The sequence below is a fragment of the Somniosus microcephalus genome, chromosome 6 (genome assembly GCF_052327205.1).
Source record: "Somniosus microcephalus isolate GS21.2 chromosome 6, FLI_Smic_1.0, whole genome shotgun sequence".
Taxonomy (NCBI): Eukaryota; Metazoa; Chordata; class Chondrichthyes; order Squaliformes; family Somniosidae; genus Somniosus; species Somniosus microcephalus.
In genome coordinates, this window is record NC_140992.1 from 27,695,791 (window position 1) to 27,719,311 (window position 23,521).

The 23,521-nt window shown below is 45.0% G+C and overlaps 1 protein-coding gene across 2 annotated transcripts in view; it reads left to right on the forward strand.

Moving 5' to 3' along the window:
• The window catches only part of LOC147115548 (sodium/hydrogen exchanger 9-like), a 567,900-nt gene that overhangs the window by 202,065 nt on the left and 342,314 nt on the right, over positions 1-23,521 (forward strand). For both annotated transcript variants that reach the window (XM_085989869.1, XM_085989868.1), the window contains exons 7-8: positions 7,322-7,465; positions 15,134-15,234. In XM_085989869.1, coding sequence (XP_085845995.1) covers positions 7,322-7,465; positions 15,134-15,234 — 245 coding nt within the window. The remainder of the gene's footprint in view (positions 1-7,321; positions 7,466-15,133; positions 15,235-23,521) is intronic.

Below are 23,521 nucleotides of genomic sequence, written 5' to 3' on the forward strand. Positions count from 1 at the left end.
TCCATTCACTGAGCTCGGTGATAGTCTATTCCACCCGACTCTCCATTCACTGAGCTCGGTGATAGTCTATTCCACCCGACTCTCCATTACTGAGCTCGGCGATAGTCTATTCCACCCGACTCTCCATTACTGAGCTCGGTGATAGTCTATTCCACCCGACTCTCCATTGCTGAGCGCGGTGATAGTCTATTCCACCCGACCCTCCATTACTGAGCGCGGTGATAGTCTATTCCACCCGACCCTCCATTACTGAGCGCGGTGATAGTCTATTCCACTCGACTCTCCATTCCCTGAGGGCGGCGATAGTCTATTCCACCCGACCCTCCATTCACTGAGCTCGGTGATAGTCTATTCCACCCGACTCTCCATTACTGAGCGCGGTGATAGTCTATTCCACCCGACTCTCCATTCACTGAGCTCGGTGATAGTCTATTCCACCCGACTGTCCATTCACTGAGCGCGGTGATAGTCTATTCCACCCGACTGTCTATTCACTGAGCTCGGTGATAGTCTATTCCACCCAACTCTCCATTCACTGAGCTCGGTGATAGTCTATTCCACCCGACTCTCCATTCACTGAGCGCGGTGATAGTCTATTCCACCCGACTCTCCATTCACTGAGCTCGGTGATAGTCTATTCCACCCGACTCTCCATTACTGAGCTCGGTGATAGTCTATTCCACCCGACTCTCCATTCACTGAGCTCGGTGATAGTGTATTCCACCCGACTCTCCATTCACTGAGCTCGGTGATAGTCTATTCCACCCGACTGTCCATTCACTGAGCTCGGTGATAGTCTATTCCACTCGACTCTCCATTACTGAGCTCGGTGATAGTCTATTCCACCCGACTCTCCATTACTGAGCTCGGTGATCGTCTATTCCACCCGACTCTCCATTACTGAGCTCGGTGATAGTCTATTCCACCCGACTCTCCATTCACTGAGCTCGGTGATAGTCTATTCCACCCGACTCTCCATTACTGAGCGCGGTGATAGTCTATTCCACCCGACTCTCCATTCACTGAGCTCGGTGATAGTCTATTCCACCCGACTCTCCATTCATTGAGCTCGGTGATAGTCTATTCCACCCGACTCTCCATTCACTGAGCTCGGTGATAGTCTATTCCACCCGACGTTCCATTCACTGAGCGCGGTGATAATCTATTCCACCCGACTCTCCATTCACTGAGCGCGGTGATCGTCTATTCCACCCGACTCTCCATTCACTGAGCTCGGTGATAGTCTATTCCACCCGACTCTCCATTCACTGAGCTCGGTGATAGTCTATTCCACCCGACTCTCCATTACTGAGCTCGGTGATAGTCTATTCCACCCGACCCTCCATTACTGAGCGCGGTGACAGTCTATTCCACTCGACTCTCCATTCCCTGAGGGCGGCGATAGTCTATTCCACCCGACCCTCCATTCACTGAGCTCGGTGATAGTCTATTCCACCCGACTCTCCATTACTGAGCGCGGTGATAGTCTATTCCACCCGACTCTCCATTCACTGAGCTCGGTGATAGTCTATTCCACCCGACTGTCCATTCACTGAGCGCGGTGATAGTCTATTCCACCCGACTGTCTATTCACTGAGCTCGGTGATAGTCTATTCCACCCAACTCTCCATTCACTGAGCTCGGTGATAGTCTATTCCACCCGACTCTCCATTCACTGAGCTCGGTGATAGTCTATTCCACCCGACTCTCCATTACTGAGCTCGGTGATAGTCTATTCCACCCGACTCTCCATTACTGAGCTCGGTGATAGTCTATTCCACCCGACTCTCCATTACTGAGCTCGGTGATAGTCTATTCCACCCGACTGTCCATTCACTGAGCTCGGTGATAGTCTATTCCACCCGACTCTCCATTCACTGAGCTCGGTGATAGTCTATTCCACCCGACTCTCCATTCACTGAGCTCGGTGATAGTCTATTCCACCCGACTGTCCATTACTGAGCTCGGTGATAGTCTATTCCACCCGACTCTCCATTCACTGAGCTCGGTGATAGTCTATTCCACCCGACTCTCCATTACTGAGCTCGGTGATAGTCTATTCCACCCGACTCTCCATTCACTGAGCTCGGTGATAGTGTATTCCACCCGACTCTCCATTCACTGAGCTCGGTGATAGTCTATTCCACCCGACTGTCCATTCACTGAGCTCGGTGATAGTCTATTCCACTCGACTCTCCATTACTGAGCTCGGTGATAGTCTATTCCACCCGACTCTCCATTACTGAGCTCGGTGATCGTCTATTCCACCCGACTCTCCATTACTGAGCTCGGTGATAGTCTATTCCACCCGACTCTCCATTCACTGAGCTCGGTGATAGTCTATTCCACCCGACTCTCCATTACTGAGCGCGGTGATAGTCTATTCCACCCGACTCTCCATTCACTGAGCTCGGTGATAGTCTATTCCACCCGACTCTCCATTCATTGAGCTCGGTGATAGTCTATTCCACCCGACTCTCCATTCACTGAGCTCGGTGATAGTCTATTCCACCCGACGTTCCATTCACTGAGCGCGGTGATAATCTATTCCACCCGACTCTCCATTCACTGAGCGCGGTGATCGTCTATTCCACCCGACTCTCCATTCACTGAGCTCGGTGATAGTCTATTCCACCCGACTCTCCATTCACTGAGCTCGGTGATAGTCTATTCCACCCGACTCTCCATTACTGAGCTCGGTGATAGTCTATTCCACCCGACCCTCCATTACTGAGCGCGGTGACAGTCTATTCCACTCGACTCTCCATTCCCTGAGGGCGGCGATAGTCTATTCCACCCGACCCTCCATTCACTGAGCTCGGTGATAGTCTATTCCACCCGACTCTCCATTACTGAGCGCGGTGATAGTCTATTCCACCCGACTCTCCATTCACTGAGCTCGGTGATAGTCTATTCCACCCGACTGTCCATTCACTGAGCGCGGTGATAGTCTATTCCACCCGACTGTCTATTCACTGAGCTCGGTGATAGTCTATTCCACCCAACTCTCCATTCACTGAGCTCGGTGATAGTCTATTCCACCCGACTCTCCATTCACTGAGCGCGGTGATAGTCTATTCCACCCGACTCTCCATTCACTGAGCTCGGTGATAGTCTATTCCACCCGACTCTCCATTACTGAGCTCGGTGATAGTCTATTCCACCCGACTCTCCATTCACTGAGCTCGGTGATAGTGTATTCCACCCGACTCTCCATTCACTGAGCTCGGTGATAGTCTATTCCACCCGACTGTCCATTCACTGAGCTCGGTGATAGTCTATTCCACTCGACTCTCCATTACTGAGCTCGGTGATAGTCTATTCCACCCGACTCTCCATTACTGAGCTCGGTGATCGTCTATTCCACCCGACTCTCCATTACTGAGCTCGGTGATAGTCTATTCCACCCGACTCTCCATTCACTGAGCTCGGTGATAGTCTATTCCACCCGACTCTCCATTACTGAGCGCGGTGATAGTCTATTCCACCCGACTCTCCATTCACTGAGCTCGGTGATAGTCTATTCCACCCGACTCTCCATTCATTGAGCTCGGTGATAGTCTATTCCACCCGACTCTCCATTCACTGAGCTCGGTGATAGTCTATTCCACCCGACGTTCCATTCACTGAGCGCGGTGATAATCTATTCCACCCGACTCTCCATTCACTGAGCGCGGTGATCGTCTATTCCACCCGACTCTCCATTCACTGAGCTCGGTGATAGTCTATTCCACCCGACTCTCCATTCACTGAGCTCGGTGATAGTCTATTCCACCCGACTCTCCATTACTGAGCTCGGTGATAGTCTATTCCACCCGACTCTCCATTACTGAGCGCGGTGATAGTCTATTCCACCCGACTCTCCATTCACTGAGCTCGGTGATAGTCTATTCCACCCGACTCTCCATTCATTGAGCTCGGTGATAGTCTATTCCACCCGACTCTCCATTCACTGAGCTCGGTGATAGTCTATTCCACCCGACGTTCCATTCACTGAGCGCGGTGATAATCTATTCCACCCGACTCTCCATTCACTGAGCGCGGTGATCGTCTATTCCACCCGACTCTCCATTCACTGAGCTCGGTGATAGTCTATTCCACCCGACTCTCCATTCACTGAGCTCGGTGATAGTCTATTCCACCCGACTCTCCATTACTGAGCTCGGTGATAGTCTATTCCACCCGACTCTCCATTACTGAGCTCGGTGATAGTCTATTCCACCCGACTCTCCATTACTGAGCTCGGTGATAGTCTATTCCACCCGACTGTCCATTCACTGAGCTCGGTGATAGTCTATTCCACCCGACTCTCCATTCACTGAGCTCGGTGATAGTCTATTCCACCCGACTCTCCATTCACTGAGCTCGGTGATAGTCTATTCCACCCGACTGTCCATTACTGAGCTCGGTGATAGTCTATTCCACCCGACTCTCCATTCACTGAGCTCGGTGATAGTCGATTCCACCCGACTCTCCATTACTGAGCGCGGTGATAGTCTATTCCACCCGACTGTCCATTACTGAGCTCGGTGATAGTCTATTCCACCCGACTCTCCATTCACTGAGCTCGGTGATAGTCTATTCCACCCGACTCTCCATTACTGAGCGCGGTGATAGTCTATTCCACCCGACTGTCATTCACTGAGCGCGGTGATAGTCTATTCCGCCCGACTGTCTATTCACTGAGCGCGGTGATAGTCTATTCCACCCGACTCTCCATTCACTGAGATCGGTGATAGTCTATTCCAACCGAGTCCACATCTACTAAGCTTGACTTCAATACGACTGAAAATCAGGGGAGATGTATCATGGGTGGCTGATCTAATATCGCCCATTTTAAACTATCGCCCAAAGTCAAAATTACCCCCCTTCTTATTACTGACCTTAATTTATTGTGAAGCTTCATGAAATGAAAATCGAGGTTTATATTCATGAATTTACATTGTGTAATTTTTGAAATTAATGGTCCATTACGTTCCACTGTCAACAGCAATTGGCTGGGTCTATAAACTGCAGGTTTAAAATCCGTGCCAATGGAGGAAGGTTCCAGATGTCTATATGGTTTGATATATGATTGATGCAAAGTGAAGAATGGGTTTCTTGTTGGCACTAAAAGCCGGATTTTAACCTAACCCTCTCACTGAGAATGGACGGGTTCGAATTGGATGTCAGTGGAGCATAAAATCAGGCACAGTGTAAAACAGGCGCCCAACCCGAACCTGTCCTATTAGGGCCAGATGGATTTGGTTAAAATCGGTGCTTCAACTTCTGATTAAAGATGTTGCCAGAGCCTCTACAGCAGCTGCAATTAGAGTTTGATTTATTTCCCTCCGTCATTTAATAGACTTTAATTACAAAATATTACATGTTGATCTCTTTTTCTAAACCTTTACTGCCAGTAAAGCCAATTTGTAAAAATATAAAAAGTGATTAAATTTATCTCTTCTAAATAATGGGATGCTGGCGAGCTTAAGTACTTAAATACAGAAGACATATGGGTTCATAAATAATCCACTGTCCTACAGGTTTTGTGACTAGTGTCCGCAGATTGCAACTTTAATGGAGGAGCGTGTTTGACAATAACCAAATATTATCTTGAGCAGCTGTAAGCGATGAGTCCTGATATTTATCCCATTATTGGATTAGAGAAATAGAGTTGAATGATAATGGTCTATAAATGTTTTCAGGACAGCACTCGTATTCCTGCACTGTAACAATGTAGGACTGTGATTGTCCTATGACGGTATTGTAAGCAGAAAGAGGAAGGCGCATAGAAGATGCATTTATTATTCACTGACAGCAGTTTCAATATTTGTATGCAACTTCAAGGGGCAGCTACTCTAAAATCTAGAAGGTCGGGAGGGGAATATGTATGAATGGAGAGTTTTTAGGAATAAGAAAAATATAATTTTGGCCAAACATTGCCTGCCCCTTTTTAATTATCTCAACCCTCTTGAACTGCATTTTCACTGTGTCCCTTCTCTCTCCAGAAATAAGTCTGGTTGGCCCTTGATCTCATTTGTACAATTTACTTGTACAATGACCCTCCTCAGTAAATTATTCCAGAAGTCTATTATCGGTTGTTCAGAAAAATACCACCTGCTTTTCAGAGGAGAAGGGAACTTTTAATGAATTCTTGGGTACTCTTTTGATGCAGGCTAGTTCCCCTTCTCACTGTGTGAAGGTGACCTGATACCTGATTTGCAATTTTTAATGAAAAATATGCTCGTGAAAGTAGAAAAAAAAGTGATAGATTTGTCCCAGACTTCAGTAAACAGGGATTTCATTCAGACGGAGCTTATAAGGACGGCTTGTGTGGAAAAATGGAACTATCACACTGGTGGACCGAGGAATGTTCTTCTGAAGTCGTGGCTAAGGGACATAAGGAAACATAAAGGCACTGTATTGTGCATTTAACCTGTGGTATATCTGACCTGGGAGTGCTTGCTGGATGTACAGTGGAAAGCATTCCATTTCTCGAGCACTGAAACCCCTTGTCTTGATGATGATGTTTGTTAAAGAATGCAAAGAAGAAAAGAAAGCTGTGTTTTGTTACATAGGAACAGGAGGAGGCCATTCAGCCCCTCGAGCCTGTTCTGCCTCTCAATTAGATCATGGCTGATCTGTACCTCAACTCTATTGACCCGGCATTGCTCCATACCCCTTGATACACTACCCAACAACAATCTATTGATCTCAGTCTAAAAATTGTCAGTTATCCCAGCATCCACAGCCTGTTGGGGAGAGATTTTCAGATTTCCACTACCCTTTGTGTGAAAAAGTGCTTCCTGATTTCACTCCCGCATAGCCTAGCTCTAATTTTAAGATTATGCCCTCTTGTTCTGGATTCCCCCACCAGGGGAAATAGTTTCTCTAACTACCCTATTGAATCCCTCTCTCGTATTAAACACCTTGATTAGATAACCCATCAAACTTCTAAACTCAAGGCAATGCAAGCTAAGTTTATGCAGACTGTTGTCATAATTTAATACGAGAAGCCATGGTATCATTCTGGTGAATCTGCACTGGGCCCCTTCTAAGGCCAACATAACCTTCCTCGGATGTGCTGCACAAAACTGAACACACTACTCCAGCTGGGGTCCGCCCTAGCAACTGAACAACTGAAGCATCAATTCCTCACTTTTGAATCCCAACCCCATTGAGATAAAGACCAATGTGCCATTTGCCTTTTTGATTACTTTTGGTACCTGCGCACTAGCCTTTAGTGATTTGGTTACGAGTGAATCCTCAAAACTGGTCTGTTGGTTTGATCCATTTTTCTTCCATTGAATGCTAACATTCCTTCTTTCCTTTTCTCCAGCTCCATTTCCTTATACAGCCCAGCGGACAACCCACATATGTTTGATGCTGCTGCTTTCTTCAAGTCTGTTGGGAACTTTGCTTGGATTTTTGCTGGCTCGTTTGCCATGGGGTCGGCATTTGGCGTCGTCACGGCTTTGATATCCTTTCAGTGCAAACAATAAGAATTGAGCAAAATTTACCAACACAGTCTCCAAGTGGAGCTGATCATATTTTCATTTTTCATTCCTTAATTTCAGATGAAACATCTTTGCCACTGAGTTAATTTTTAATGGATCTCCTTAACTGGTGATCAATTTGGATTACTCAACTTCCTAATGACTTCTTAAACCACAGAGGAAAAGGCCAGTAAATTCAGAGAGTGCAAGCAGTCTACACAATTGGTTTACGACATTTATGTGGAGGAGGACTGGTAGAAATAAATACTCAGCAGGTCAGACAGCATCTGTGGAGAGAGAAACAAAGTTAACGTTTCAGGTGTGTGACCTTTCGTCAACACTTTGATTTGAACTTTCTTCACTTGTTCCTTCCACGTTTCAAGTATGCTGTCCTCTTTCCTACATCACCACTGTGTCGAAATGAACACTTACACACCGTCTCCTAGTCTAACTCATTCTTTCATAAGGCTTACCAATCATCCACCGCCCACCTCAGCCCTTCCGTTCTCCTATCATCACAACGGAGCAATTCTTTGAGGATGTAACTGATAGAATAGATAAGGGAGAACCAGTGGATGTGGTGTATTTGGACTTTCAGAAGGCTTTCGATAAGGTCCCGCAGAAGAGACTAGCGTGCAAAGTTAAAGCACATGGGATTGGGTGTAAGGTACTGACTTGGATAGAGAACTGGTTGGCAGACTGAAAGCAAAGAGTTGGAATAAACAGGTCTTTTTCCGAGTGGCAGGCAGTGACTAGTGGGGTAACGCAGGGATCGGTGCTCGGACCCCAGCTATTCACACTATATATTAATGATCTAGTCGAGGGAACTAGCTATAATATCTCCAAGTTTGCAGGCGACACAAAGCTGGGTGGGCGTGTGTGCTGTGAGGAGGATGCCGAGAAACTCCAGTGTGCTTTGGACAGGTTGGGTGATTGGGCAGATGCATGGCAGATGCAGTATAATGTGGATAAATGCGAGGTTATCCACTTTGGTGACAAAAACAGGAAGACAGATTATTATCTGAACGGCAATAGATTGGGAAAAGGGGAAGTGCAACGAGACCTGGGTGTCCTTGTGCACCAGTCGCTGAAGGTAAGCATGCAGGTGCAGCAGGTGGTTAAGAAGGCAAATGGTATGTTGGCCTTCATAGCGAGAGGATTCGAGTACAGGAGCAAGGATGTCTTGCTGCAGTTGTACAGGGCCTTGGTGAGACCACACTTTGAGTATTGTGTGCAGTTTTGGTCGCCTTATCTGAGGAAGGATGTTCTTGCCATGGAGGGAGTGCAGCGAAGATTCACCAGACTGATACCTGGGATGGCAGGAATGACATATGAGGAGAGATTGGGTCGATTGGGCTTATATTTGCTGGAGTTTAGAAGAATGAGAGGGGATCTCATTGAAACTTATAAAATTCTAACAGGACTAGGCAGACTAGATGCAGGAAGGATGTTCCTGATGGCGGGGGAGTCTGGAACCAGGGGTCACAGTCTAAAGATAAGGGGTAAGCCATTTAGGACTGAGATGAGGAGGAATTTCTTCACCCAGGGAGTGGTGAACCTGTGGAATTCTCTACCACAGAAGGCAGTTGAGGCCAATTCATTAAATATATTCAAGAAGGAGTTAGATATATTTCTTGAGGCTAAAGGGATCAAGGGATATGGGGAGAAAGCAGGGACAGGGTACTGAATTTGGATGATCAGCCATGATCTCGTTAAATGGCGGAGCAGGCTCGAGGGGCCGAATGGCCTACTCCTCCTGTCGTCTATGTTTCTAACTCCTCGATCAGTGATGGTACAGAGCGGGCAGAAGAGCTGAGAAACCAAAAGGATGGGATTAAAATGTTAAGTTCAGGAGTCTGATCACAAGAGTTAGATAGATGGAGGGAAAGGGTGATTTTGGAGAAAAAAAAAACAAGTCTGGCAACCACCTTAGGACACTGGAGCGTTCTAACGGGACTTAGTGTCCGTGAGAGATAGTAATGGTAAGGTCCATATGAACCATGCCCTAACACCTATTCCTTTAGTGGGACCAGCAAGAGTCACCCAGGTTTCACTCATACCTTCTAATGTCCAATGCCTGATTATAGCATAAGAGTGGGTATCCAATTCAGCCTCGGTCCTGGAATAGCCTTTTATCTCTGGAGGAACACATTACAGGCTGGCTGTTGCTGCGAGGTGATCTGTGAGGCCGCAATCTAAGGTTTTATTTTTGAGCCGGTAATGTCCACTTTCATAACAATATTTGTTTAAGTAAGAACCAACGGGTGTCCTCTGAACAAACAAGTGCTCTCCTGGACTTTCTCCCCCTTCTAATGTCACTTTGAGAAACACTCATCATCCCTTTAGCCCCAACCAACAGAAATGCTGACTGCACTGCCGTGGAGGCCTGCAGCTTGCCCTCTAGGCCAGAAGGGGGAGATGATGACTGCGCCTCTGTATTTGTGATCAATGAAGCAAAGGACAAAAATCCCACTGAACCTTTGGACAACTCAGACCAGATTTTTCTTTACTTGTGTAGATTATTATTGTAATATCTTGTAGGTAGCACAGGGTTATGCAAAATGTATTAGATAGTAGCTATATTGTTTGTGTGTGTGTGTGTGCGTGTGCGCGCACTCATTGTTCTCTTGTCTCTCCCTTGCTGTCTCTCTCTATTGTCTCTTCCATCTGTCTTTCTGTCGTGCCTCGCCTTGACTGTCTCTTTGGCGTCTCACCATGTTTGTCTCTCTGTGTTGTCTATCCCTGTCTGTCTCTCACTCCACACACTGTCTCTGTGACTTGTGCTTTGCTCTGCTTTTTGTTTCCCATTTTTCTCTCTGCCTCTTCTCCCGGTCAGTCTTGTGTTTCTGATTTCTTCCTCTCTCCTTTCACATTTTATCTTTTTCCACAGTCTGTTTCTCGCTCTTCCCGCTTTCTCTTTCTGTTTCTCTCTCTCTCTCTCTCTCTCTCGCGCGCTCCTTTTCTCTCTCTTTCTTAGTCATCTCTTACTGTCTTTCTCCCTTCTCTCTAAGCATTCTGGGGATAAAATCCTATTGCTATACTTGCTACTTGGAGTCAAGAGTGTAAAGATTACGATGTTAGAGGAAGTCCTAAGAAAACAGTAACCCATTTACGTGGGCTTGTACCATACTTAAAAAAATAATAATTCTGTTATTGCTATTTAATGGATGGGTGAGGAGGGGGCAGGGTAAGTAACTAGATGGAGTTACCACATACTGGTAACCTGCTAATACTCATGCAATCAGATTCAGTAACTCATCCAAACCCTGATATCGCACTCACTTAAAAGATACAAACAATGAACATATGAAAATAACATACAGGAAAAGACAAACTGGTATTGAGTCTCATACAGTCCCATACAGTCTCAGCACTGAGTATCATGGGGGTATGGTAGCACAGTGGTTATGTTACTGGATTAGTAATCCAGAGGCCTGAGTTAATGATTCGCAGTTCAAATCCCACTACGGCAGCTGGGGAATTTAAATTCAGTTAATTAAATCAACAGCCATGTAATCTCCTGGGAGAAGCAAATAACCAGATTTTAAAAAAACCCTCGGTCAATTCAGGTGCGGAAAAATTCAAGGAAATTCCTCCTTGATCCCCGAAGGCAATCAATACAAGTTCCAGAGAACCACAGTGACCATGAGGCTCATCACCCAACATCCCACCTACCCTAACACGCAGTAATATCAGCCACAGCCAGGAACACGTCACTTTCAAATGCTTTGCCATGAATCCACACTCGCTGTGCAAGCTGGCAACTTGTTCCAAAGGTTGATGACCCTCTGGGAAAAGAAAAGCCTCCTGACATCTAACCTAGTTCTTTGCTTATGTAATTTATTTGCATGTCCCTGGATTCTTCCTAACCTATCTAATTGAAATAGTTTATCCGCATAGACACAGTCTAGTTCCTTCCTCATTTTAAATACCTTCAATCAAATCTCCTCCAAGCCTCTGCTTTTCTGGAGTAAAAAGATACAGCTCTCTCGGCTGATTGTGGTAACTAAGGGCTTTTAAACTAGGTATCGATTGAGTGCCATTCTCAACATTTTCCATGACTTCTATGTCACCCATCGTGTGAGGGGACCAAAACTAGACACACTATTTTAGATGAGGCCGAACCCAGGTCTTGTACAAGGATACTATAGTGCTGCTTGTTTTATCCTGGATCATTTTAGCAATACATCCTAATACTCTGATGGCTTTTGCTGTAGCCTCATGACACTGGTCTTGAACCTTTGGAGATTTATGTACTATAACACCTAGGTTTTTCTTCCCGATCAACAGACTTTAGTTCGGAACCCTGCATGTGTACATGTGCTTGGCATTAGCCCTACCCGTTAAAGTGCCACACAAGAGGTTATTACACAAAATTGAGAGTAATATATTAGCATGGATTGAGGATTGGTTAATGGACAGAAAAGGGAGAGTAAGAATAAACTGGTCATTTTCGGGTTGGCAGGCTGTAACTAGTGGGGTACCGCAAGGATCAGTGCTTGGGCCTCAGCTATTCACAATCTACATGAGTGACTTAGATGAGGGGACCGATTGTAATGTATCCAAGTTTGTTGATGATACAAAGCTAGGTGGGAAAGTAATTTGTGAGGAGGATGCAAAGAGACTGCGAAGAAGTATAGACAGGTTAAGTGAGTGGGCAAGAACATGGCAGAGGGAACATAATGTGGAGAATAATGTGGCGAAATGTGAAGTTGTCCACTTTGGTAGGAAAAATAGAAAAGCAGTGTATTTTTTAAATGGTGAGAGATTGGGAAATGTTGGTGTTCAGAGGGATCTGGGTGTCCTTGTACACGAATCACTGAAAGTTAACCTGCAGGTACAGCAAGCAATTAGGAAAGGAAATGGTATGTTGGCCTTTATTACAAAAGGATTGGAGTATAAGAGTAAAACAGTCTCACTGCAATTTTATAGGCCCTGGTGAGACCACACCTGGAGTATTGGTACAGTCTTGGTCTCCTTACTGAAGGAAGAACATACTTGCCTTAGAGGGAGTGCAACGAAGGTTCACCAGACTGATTCCTGGGATGGGGGGATTATTTTATGAGGAGACTAGGCCTATATTCCCTCGAATTTAGATGGATGAGAGGTGATCTCATTAAAACATAAAATTCTTACAGGGCTTGACAGGGTAGATGCTGGCAGGATGTTTCCCCCTGGCTGTGGAGTCTAGAACCAGGGGTCACAGTCTCCGAATAAGGGGTCGGCCATTTCGGACTGAGATGAGGAGAAATTTCTTTACTTAAAGGGTTGTGAATCTTTGGAATTCTGTACCCCAAAGGGCTGTGAATGCTCAGTCATTGAGTATATTCAAGACAGAGATAGATTGATTTTTGGATATTAAGGGCTATGGCGATAGTGTGGGAAGGTGGGGTTGAGGCCAAAGATCAGCCATGATTTTATTGAACGGCGGAGCAGGCTCGAAGGGCCAAATGACGACCTGCTAGCTCTTACATGTTCTACCCATAAGCATAACGTTGCATTTATCTACATGAAATGTCATCTGCCAGACTCCATCCATTCTCCCATCACATCTATATCTGATTATGGTAATTTTTTCTCATTCAAGGTTCTAACACTTGGACAAATTTTTGTGTCATCCGCGAACTTGTGGACAATTCCCTCACCACCTTCATTCAACCCATTAATATAGATTGTGAAGAGCGACAATCCTAACACCAATCACTGCGGGACTCCACTAGTAATTTGTATGGAGAAAACTCAACAGAAAGACTGAAATAATCAAAAAAAATCTAAAAGTTAATACCTGTAGTTCTTTATAAGTGTTTGATTTTTTTTTTTAAGAATAGGGGTCCTTCACAGTGAGACCCATGCTTTAAACTCAATGCACACGTAGCTTCTTATTTTTGACTGTGGAGGCCCACAGTCAAATAATCACCAGCAAGAGGATTAACCTTTTGAGAAATAATATAAAAAGAGAAAGGGAGCGTTGAGAATGGAAGAGAATTTTCTGGAATAACAACGTGACCGTTGCTGCGAAGAACTCAATTTCATGGCAATCGAAAGCTAAATGTGTGTTTTAAGGCCAATCCATGGGAGCGAGGCGAGCGGTCAGAGCTGTGTGTGGGAGAAGCACTCTTTTTAAAATGTGTTCCAATTACACTGTTAGCTGTGGAAAAACATGAAAATGAGTGACATTTAGGAATTGCAAATGCAGCCAGCAAATGCTGTTCTGTTTTATATCAACTTGAAAAATGCCTACAGAACTGTTTGGAACCGCAAATAGCGGTGACCTTCGAGGGTCACAAGTGAAAGGTCATGTACTTGTCATAATGAGGAACGGTGTAAAGGAGAAAAAAAACGAATGTAATTTTTTAAAAGTTGGAATCAATGATGGACTGCCCCAGTGGCTTGTTGGGATAAATGTACCCTGTGGCGTGGTTCTCAGCCATACAGAGTGAAAAGGCTACAGATTGTATCTTTGGTCTTTGATAAATGATATTGTCAGGACTGCATTAAGGACAGTACAATTGCCGTTGGTATCACAGGGCTAGGGAGGAGTAAATTAGTCAGAGTTCCTGTTCCTGATTACTGCCCAGCCTTTATATTATGGTCGATGCTTACCTGAATTTTCTTCTCTGGTTCCCTTTAAGTTTCAAATATGCCCTTCTTTCACTACCTCCTGAGCTATGTTGAAATTCAGAGTTAATATAGCCTTCTATTCTAACTCATCCATTCCTGGGAGCTCAAAACTTATTTTATTTCATCCCCTCAGCCCCCCCCCCCACACACACACACACACACACACACACACACACACACACACACACACACCTACAATCTTCAGGTTTTTAAAAGCTAAGCTTGGCATCACCAAATTAATACTTTAAAAATAAAAAAAGCTGCAAATGCTAGAAATCTGAAGTAAAACTTGAAGAGGCTAGAAATTCAAAGTAGGTCCATCAGCACCTGTAAAGAGAAAAGGCTTTCACATGCTGGCTTTCCTTGTTTACCTCATTTCTCTTACTCTGTTCACTCTGTGATGTCCTGCATTATACGATGTGGCACTTCACTTTATACATTTAAAAAAAAACCTCTGTCGGACAGTGCGTGCAAGGGTGTAGGGTGAAGATTGGATCCATTTTGGCTGTGGTGCACTTTATGGTCAAGTAATCTGCTGACACTACCGTGGTCCCTGTATGAAGAATAGCTAACTCGCAAGAGGTACTAAAGCACAGAACCTACCCAAGCATGAGTCAATGCCTTCAGGAAGGATCTCGGGTTTGATGCCTGGTCTTTATTGCTGAGCAGGGATGGCAGTGGAAACATTACGATTGGTCATAGTGCCCCAGGTTAAGGAGGGGAAATAAGTTCCTGCTGTAAATGTGAATTGACAATTGCCAAGTGAGGGCAGGATTGGACGAGGCTGCGATGTCCTCCACGGTTGGATGGCCTACTGCGATTCACAGTCAAGGTTCAAGGTGCCTTTCTGGTCACTTGGGCAAGGTACTGGTGAGCAACTGCCATTCATAGAGCCTAGCCCCCAGTGAAGGAGACAATGTCTTGAGGAGAGGGGGGAATGGGAGAAATTTGGTGAGAAAGGGAACTGGTTTATATTTTATATATATATATATGTTGTCATTCTTTTTCCTTAACACACGCTTTGATTACTTAACGAAATTCACCAAACTCTGTGAGTTCCCGATGCTGGAGACTGGGATATTCTTCTTGTTGTCCTGGAGTGCGTTTCTCTCCGCAGAAGCCAGCAGTCTTACCGGTGAGTGAGAGCAATGCATACACGTACCACCCTTACTGGGACACCTTTAGGAAAATCAGTGGACCAAGTGAAGAGATTACAAACGTCTGTCACACCTACAGTTGAGGAAAGCTTGCATGTCGCTGTTGTGGACTGTCTTCAGTGATGAGTCAGTGTCTTTGTAAATGTGTTGCTTGCTTCTCTCTCAATGCTTGAAGCTCCTAATGCATTTCCATCAAGTTAATGAGACCTGGCTTCCCTTAATGTTTTGCGGAAGTTTTATTTCCATAAAATGCTTAATTGCTCTGTTGTTAAAAATTCACTGTATTCATTTTCTTACGAAGTTGATTTATCCTCATTCTCTGCCGTCTGTAGCCTCTTAAGAGCACTTTCACCCTGCACCACAGTGGAGGGGCAAGTGAGTTCCTGAGAATGCCTTTGCAGTTTTTGTTGGTGCAGTTATGTGGCTGTTTTAGGAGTTGTTTTTTTTTTTTGGTTGTGGGGGGTAGGGGGGGGGGTCGGGTGCAGTTTTATTCATCAAAACATTGTCATTCAGCTGATAAAGATGTTCAATCAAAAAACCTCATCTATGTAAGCAACCAAAAATTTCTGCTTTTTAATATTATTACATTTTCTTCAGTTCCCCCTCATTTCTGAGGTTCTGTCGGCCTTTCCAATACCAAAAGGCACGTTCACACATACAGCAGGACTGTGTGCCTCAAGTACTGATGATGAACCAGTGTTTGCGCAAGCGTGCTACTTCCTTTCTGGGTCCAAGTACAATTAGGTGTGGGCTGGGATGAGTCTCATTAATATCGAGTCACTGATCTTGCGAAGGAGGACCCGGTCTCCAAATTGTGCATTCTTCCAGACTGCCTCTCCCACCATCTTGTATAATAAATCTGCAAAACCAAAGTGGTATTTTTTTTTCAGAATCTCATTATTTGAATGAGTGCATCTGAAATAAATTAGAAGCGACTGTGTGAACATACCTTTTCAAGGAGAGGTAACATTAATTTCTGCTGTTGGCATCAGAATTGTTAATCTTGTGACGCTACTAACAGCTATCTGATAATTTAATATATATCTGGTGTTGCTTGCCGGGGCAAGGGTGAAGGTGACTCTTTTTGTATAAATAAGTATAATGGAGTCCATCTGCTTTGGTGTTGCTCACAGAGAATTTTTAAAATATAATTGAATACATAAATAAAAAATTTATGACCCTGACCCATCTTGGTTATCCCGCTCCATAATACATTTCTCATAAATTAAATTCCAGATTTTGGAGGCCCAGATTTTTGATAAATCAAGTTCCAGGCACCCCATCACAGTTATTATGCCGCTTGCTATTTAATTTCTCATAAATCAAGTTGCAAGGTTCTGTAGATCCAGACCTCCCTTATGTTGATTTACTCATAATTTGAGGCCACAGTCTCTCTACATTGTCCTCTTCATAAATCAGGTACCAGACTTGTCCAGGTACTCTCCATCGGTCTGCCATTTCATAGAAGCCTATCATAAAACACACATCAGAATTCAGACATTTAATACAATAAAAGCCATTCTATTATCAGTGGGCTTCCTCTGTCAGAGCCTAGTAGGATTGTCATGGTGACTGAAGACATGGTAACAAATCAGAAATGAGCAAATTATAGACACAAAAAAATGATCATATTCTAGTCAATCTCCCATGGAGTTGCACACAGGAAGTCTAGATCAAGTGTAGTCTTCAGGTGAAGCAGGGTTAGCGGGAGGAGGATAATTGGATGAAGGCGTACAGACATAATTCAGTCCCCATTTTAAAATAAGGCAGAGCTTGTATTTATACAGTGCCTTTCATGACCTTGGGACGTCCCAAAGCGCTTTACAGCCAATGAAGTACTTTTGAAGTGTAGTCACTGTTGTAATGTAGGAAACGTGGCAGCCAATTTGCGCACAGCGAGGTCCAACAAACAGCAATGAGGAAATGAGTGGATCATCTGTTTTACTGATGTTGGTTGTTTATTGGACAGGAATGCAGCTCTTCTTCGAAATAGTGCTATGGGATTTTTTACGTCCGCCTGAGGGCATACAGGACCTCGGTTTGACATCTCATCCGAAAGATGGCACCTGCAACAGTGCAGCACTCCCTCAGTACTACACTGGAGTGTCAGCATTGATTATATGCGCAAGCCTCTGGATTGAGATTTGAACCCACAACCGTCTGACTCTAGGTTATGTATCCAAGTTTGCTGACGATACAAAGCTAGGTGGGAAAGTAAGCTGTGAGGAGGACACACAGAGCCGGCAAAGGGATATAGACAGGTTAAGTGAGTGGGCAATAAGGTGGCAGATGGAGTATAATGTGAGGAAATGTGAGGTTATTCACTTTGGTAGGAAGAATAGAAAAACAGAATATTTTTAAATCGAGAGAAACTATTAAATGTTGGTGTTCAGAGAGATTTAGGTATCCTCGTACACAAAACACAGGAAGTTAGCATGCAGGTACAGCAAGCAATTAGGAAGGCAAATGGCATGTTGGCCTTTATTGCAAGGGGGTTGGAGTATAACAGTAAGGAAGTCTTGCTACAATTATACAGGGCTTTGGTGAGACCACACCTGGAGTACTGTGCACAGTTTTGGTCTCCTTATCTGAGAAAGGACATACATGCCGTAGAGGCGGTGCAACAAAGGTTCACTAGATTGATTCCTGGGATTAGAGAGTTGCCCTATGAGGAGAGATTGAGTAGATTGGGCCTATACTCTCTGGAGTTTAGAAGAATGAGAGGTGATCTCATTGAAACATAAGATTCTGAAGGGGATTGACCGGGTAGATGCTGAGAGGTAGTTTCCCCCTGGCTGGAGAGTCTAGAACTAGGGGGCATAGTCTCAGGATAAGGGGTTGGCCATTTAAGACTGAGATGAGGAGGAATTTCTTCACTCAGAGGGTTGTGAATCTTTGGAATTCTCTACCTCAAAGGGCTGTGGATTCTGAGTCGTTGAGTATATTCAAGGCTGAGATAGATAGATTTTTGGACTCTAGGGGAATCAAGGGATCTGGGGATAGGGTGGGAAAGTGGAGTTGATGTAGAAGATCAGCCATGATCTTATTGAATGGGGCTCGAGGGGCCGTATGGCCTACTCCTGCTCCTATTTCTTATGTTCTTGCATATTCTGACCTTATCTTTATATACTACTTTGGTTTTATGTTATAATTTATAGTTAAATGGCAATAACCTAGGGCAATTTAGAAATAGAGATGTCTTTGTTGTTACCCTGCTGAGCAGCTGGGAAACACCAAATTGAGGTGCTACATCACCACCAGTGGTGGGAAGGTGTAATTACAAGGGAGTTTCCATAGGAATTTACAATAAAAAAGATTGACACAAAGGTGTGACAAACGTGTCAAAAGTAAGTAAGATTTTGTAGACAGAATGTGTATACAGACATCAGATCTTTAATATATTAATAAATAGATATAGATAATGGAAAACAGTAGACTCTTTTTATAGTTCTTGGGATGTGATTGACACTGCCAAGGCAATATTCATTAGCCGTATCTAATGGGCTTGAGGAAATTGCAGCTCATCCAAGACTGAATGTCTGACAAGGAGTCCGACACCACAGAGGCAGTGGAGGATTTGAGAGAGGTGGTAGAGCTGGGTGTCATCAGCATACACATGGAAGCTGACCCCATATCTGCAGATAATGTTGCCAAGGGGCAGCATGTTGATGAGGAAGAGGCCAAGGATAGATCATTGGGGGGCTCTGGTGATAACAGTGCAAGCCTTGGAAATGAAGCCATTGCTGGAGATACTCTGGCTACAATTGGATAGATATGAGAACGCCCAAGTGAGGGCAAACCCATTGAGCTGGACAACGAAGGAGATTTGTTGGAAGATGACGTGGTCAACAGTGTCAAAGGCTGCAGAAAAGTCAAGGAAGACAAGGAGGTATAATGGATAAGGATCACAGTCAGCGAGGACGTCATATTTGACTTTGGTTAGGGCCAGTTCCCTTCTTTGGTACGGGCTGAAACCTGATTGAAGAGATTCAATCAGGGAGTTGCAAGAGAGGTGAGCATGGATTTGGAAGGCGACGACACATTCAAGGACTTTGGAGAGGAAAGGGAGGTTGAAGATGGGGCAGTAGTTTGCAAGGACAGAGGGGTTCCTGTTTTTTTTTTGAGGAGTAGGGTGTGACTTTGGTTTTGAAAGGAAGGGAGACAGTCTTTGAGGAGAGGGAACCATTTACAATGTCAGCTAACACTGGGGCCAGGAAGAGCAGTTGGGCGGTCAGCAGTTCAGCGGAAATGGAGTAGGGGAGCAGGAGGTGGGTCTCATGGACAAGATGAGCTCAACAAGATGGGAGTGAAACTAGAAAGAGTTTGGGGTTCAGCGTGAGGGAATCTGAGTGAAGTGACTGGTGGGCAAGGGGAAGCGCGAAGCAGCTGAACAGATAATCTCAATCTTGGTTACAAAGATGTCCGTTTTCCTTGTCTTGTTTTTGGAGGCAAAGGTCCATCCGTCCCTGCCTCCGCCTATCTGCTGACAAAATCATCATCCATGCCTTGGTCGCCTCCAGGTTCAACTTTTCCTATTTCTGATTGATCTCCCAACTTCCACTCACCATAAACTTCAGCTCATCCAATACTCTGTTGCCCATATCCTAACCTGCATCAACTTTCGCTCACTCATCCACTCTGTGTTTGCTGACCTACATTGATATCCAGTCCCTCAGTGCCTCCCGTTTAAAATTCCCATCCCCATGATCAAATCCCTTCCCTATCTTTGTAACCTTCTCCAGCCCTACAACTTTTCAACAATTCTGCATTTCTCCTGCTCTGGCCTTTTGTGCATCCCCCATTCCCTTTGCCCCACCATTGGTGGCCATGCCTACAAATATCTAGGCCCTAAGCTCTGGAATTCCTTCTCTAAACCTCTCCACTTCTCTCTCATCCTTTAAGAACGTCTTTAAAATCTACCTATTTAACCAAGTTTTTTGTCACCCCCTCCTAATATCTCCTTTGGCTTGGTGTAAATTTTTGACTTACTACACTTCTGTGAAGCTTTGGGACAATTTTATTACGTCGAAGGCACCACATAAATGCAAGTTGTTGTTGAATGCATATTTCTGGTTAGTGTGCTTTGAGCTAGGCTGGGACATATTACCAGTGTGATAGATACTTAATTGAACAGCTCTTCCAGCTCATTGCTACTGACAGTGACAGCTCAATGGGAACAGATCTTTTCAGGCGTTGATCTTGTAGACTGAATGCATGTGCAGGATAAGTTCACCTATCCATCTCAAGAGTGTAGTTTGACTTTCTACCTAGACTACCTTGATCACCAAACCTAGCATTTCTGATGGGCTTTTCTTACTAATTATTTTTGTAAAATTATCATTTTGGAAACCCTTCCTTTCATCCCTTCAGCGGGACAAAGGAAGGGTTTTTGGTTTGTAATTTGTCCTTTAAACAATGTTGCATTTGATGACTTCTCTCACTCCCCTTGTATCTCATCTTAATTAACGTCAAACGCATTATGCATGGTTGTGGAGCATGTTGCAACTCCACACGGCGACATCAGAGACCTGTTGGATGTGGGTTGATGTTCACAACTGCTGGTGGCAAATTACTGATCACTGGAGAGGATTCCTCCTGGGCCGCTCTAGTGTACCTGCCTGTGGCTGCTCATGGAAAACGTTTGGAAACTGACCATTAGCCCACAGAGATTTCTAAAAAAAAAATTCTCCCATGGGCCGTTGAAAGATTATAAACTGGGTGTATTCTTGGCCGTCTGTTCTACGCCCCACCCGATGGTGAGTTCCTTTGAAGTCGATGGAACTGAATATTGGGCAGAGCATATAACGGGTGCCCAATGGGATACCATCTGTCTTGAGCGGCGACGCAAGACAAATTTCTATCCCAATGTGACCAGGCGCTTGTCTAAAAGTCAGGCTTTTCTCCATCAGGAGTTGAGCCATTCCCCCATAAATATTGCACCCTTCACAGCTGAATTAACAAATATTTCAGTCGTTATACTAGTTAAAAGATCACCAGAATCGCACATTTCAAAACTGCATGTTTCTGCAATTTTACAAGAGGGTTAGAAATAACCATGCAAAACAGGCATTTTGCTTATTTTTTTGAAAGAAGTATGACCGCCCCCTAATCCCCTGTTGAACTTAATCAAAGAATTGCTGGAGCAAAATGGAAACTGCAATACACCAACAGAGTTCTTCTCATTTCAGTCAGCAAAAAATATAATGTTTTAAAAATCAATAAAATATTATGTTCCTGAAGTTTTTGTTTTTACAGAAATTGAAATTAAATCTTTCATTAAGTTCAAAAGGCTTATCTCTGCCAAATTTGAACATTGCGTTAATATATTCCATCTTTAGGCACAAAAAAACTGGAGTTTTAAGAAATTAAATAGAAAATTTGAAACCTGTCACTTATTTACAGTGGTGTTGTTAAATCTTCATTATTGTAGCAGCTGCATTGAGAAGGCAATTTTCTCTTGTGCAAAACTCATTTCACCCTGATGAAGAATTTTACTCCTCATTTAACATAAATCTGGAACCCATCTCTTCGCTGTCCTTGCATTAACCCTTTTATTGCTGAATTCCAATCGCAGCCTCTCAGAGGAGAAGCACTTTGCTGTCCTCCAGCACCCAAATGAATTCTAGAGAAATGAATGAAAGACCGTAAGGACATTTCTTCATTGCTGTCATTGTTCTTCAGATCAGTGTCCAGACCAGGTCACTCTGTTGAATACCATACAAGCATGAGAACTGGCGTGAAGCTTGCCGGCTTGCTTGCTGTCAGCTGCAGGTCAATCGGAGAAGCTGCGATTTAAAGGGACAGCACTTGTATGTTGAAGGACCTTGTTGCAGGTTTGGGGCTACTTCTTCAAGGCTTAGGCACAGCTGTGGAAGGTTGGAGCCTCACTCACTTCTCCAATGCGATCTCCTAGGAAGCCCCTCTCGCCACCCTCACTCAGCGCTTCCTCAGCGGAGGCATCTACGAGAAGCATGGGACACCTTTTTTTCCTTCCCTTCTTGCCATTAGAGGATCTCCAGCAGCAGAGGCGGCAGCAGCAGAACCAGGAACAGCAGGATCAGCAACAGGAGCACCAGGCTGCTGCTCACTCACCTGAAGCTGCACAGGCCAGAAGGGGCCAGTGCTTGGAAGTGGCTTGAGAGCACCTTGCTGCACTTCAGGGGGCCATGGGGACCCGTTTCTGCACTGGCAGTCCTACTCAGAAGGACTTCCATGAAGATCTGGTTTCTCTGTTCAACAGATGGCCAACGCTCCTCAAGAGATGTCATTCTCTTATGAGCACTCACCATGTTTTCCATACCCTGGCGAGTTATCTCCTCCATGGAGGTTGCCAACCTTTCCATGGTGATGCGTTCCTGCGCCAATGACTCCACAAAGGCTCTGCTCATGGTCGCTATGGACTCCTCCATTCGCTCCACACTCGCAGCGACCCTGGAGACACAACCTGCCAGAGATTCCTGCATCTGTGCATGGAGATCCATCACCTCTTCTCTTGCGGATGGACCCAGAGGCACAGGGTCAACATGCAGCACAGCTGAGCTGAGCTGGCAGAGTCCTGCGCCCTCCGACAAGGACTCCATTGCTGTCCCTGTCTCCAGAATCTGCTGAGGCTCACTTGTGAGCTGTGAAACACCAGGTGACAACACTATTCTATGTCCCGAAGGTCCCCCCAAGGTGTGAGTGTCTGCGCTGGTGCTGGGTGCGCTTACTTCTGCTGACACTGCGCCCTCAGAGGTTGGAGCTTCCTCTGAGGAGTCTGGCTGCACAGCCTCTTCCTTCTCCACAGTGAGGACGGGGGCTCTGGATGGTACTGTGGGGGAGTAAAGGAAGGAGTTAGAGATGTAATGCCAAGGTTCTTCTGGTGACTCCCAGCGAGTTGGCATCTGCTGACACCTGCATCCATGCAGCATTGGTCTCAGTGGGAGGCCTCTTCCTCCCTGACCTAGGGAAGAGGACTTCCCTGTGGGCCCTAACCCCATCCAATAATGCCTGCAATGAAGTCTCATCGAATTTGGAGGCAGCTCGGGGTCTGGCACTGGCCACAGCTGCTGCAGGCTCCTCTGCCATCCTGTATGGTTCGTTTGGAAGCCTTCAGAGGATGCAGTGCTTGCTATGGACCTTGAAAGCACCGCGAATGATGACATCATACTGTGGGGATTTCTGACTCTAATTGGACAATTAGCAAGGCTTCCCACATACTGGGAATTAATTGGCCACTTGAGGGAAAATTGTGTGGAGCTGGCTGACACTTTTTTATGTGCGTCA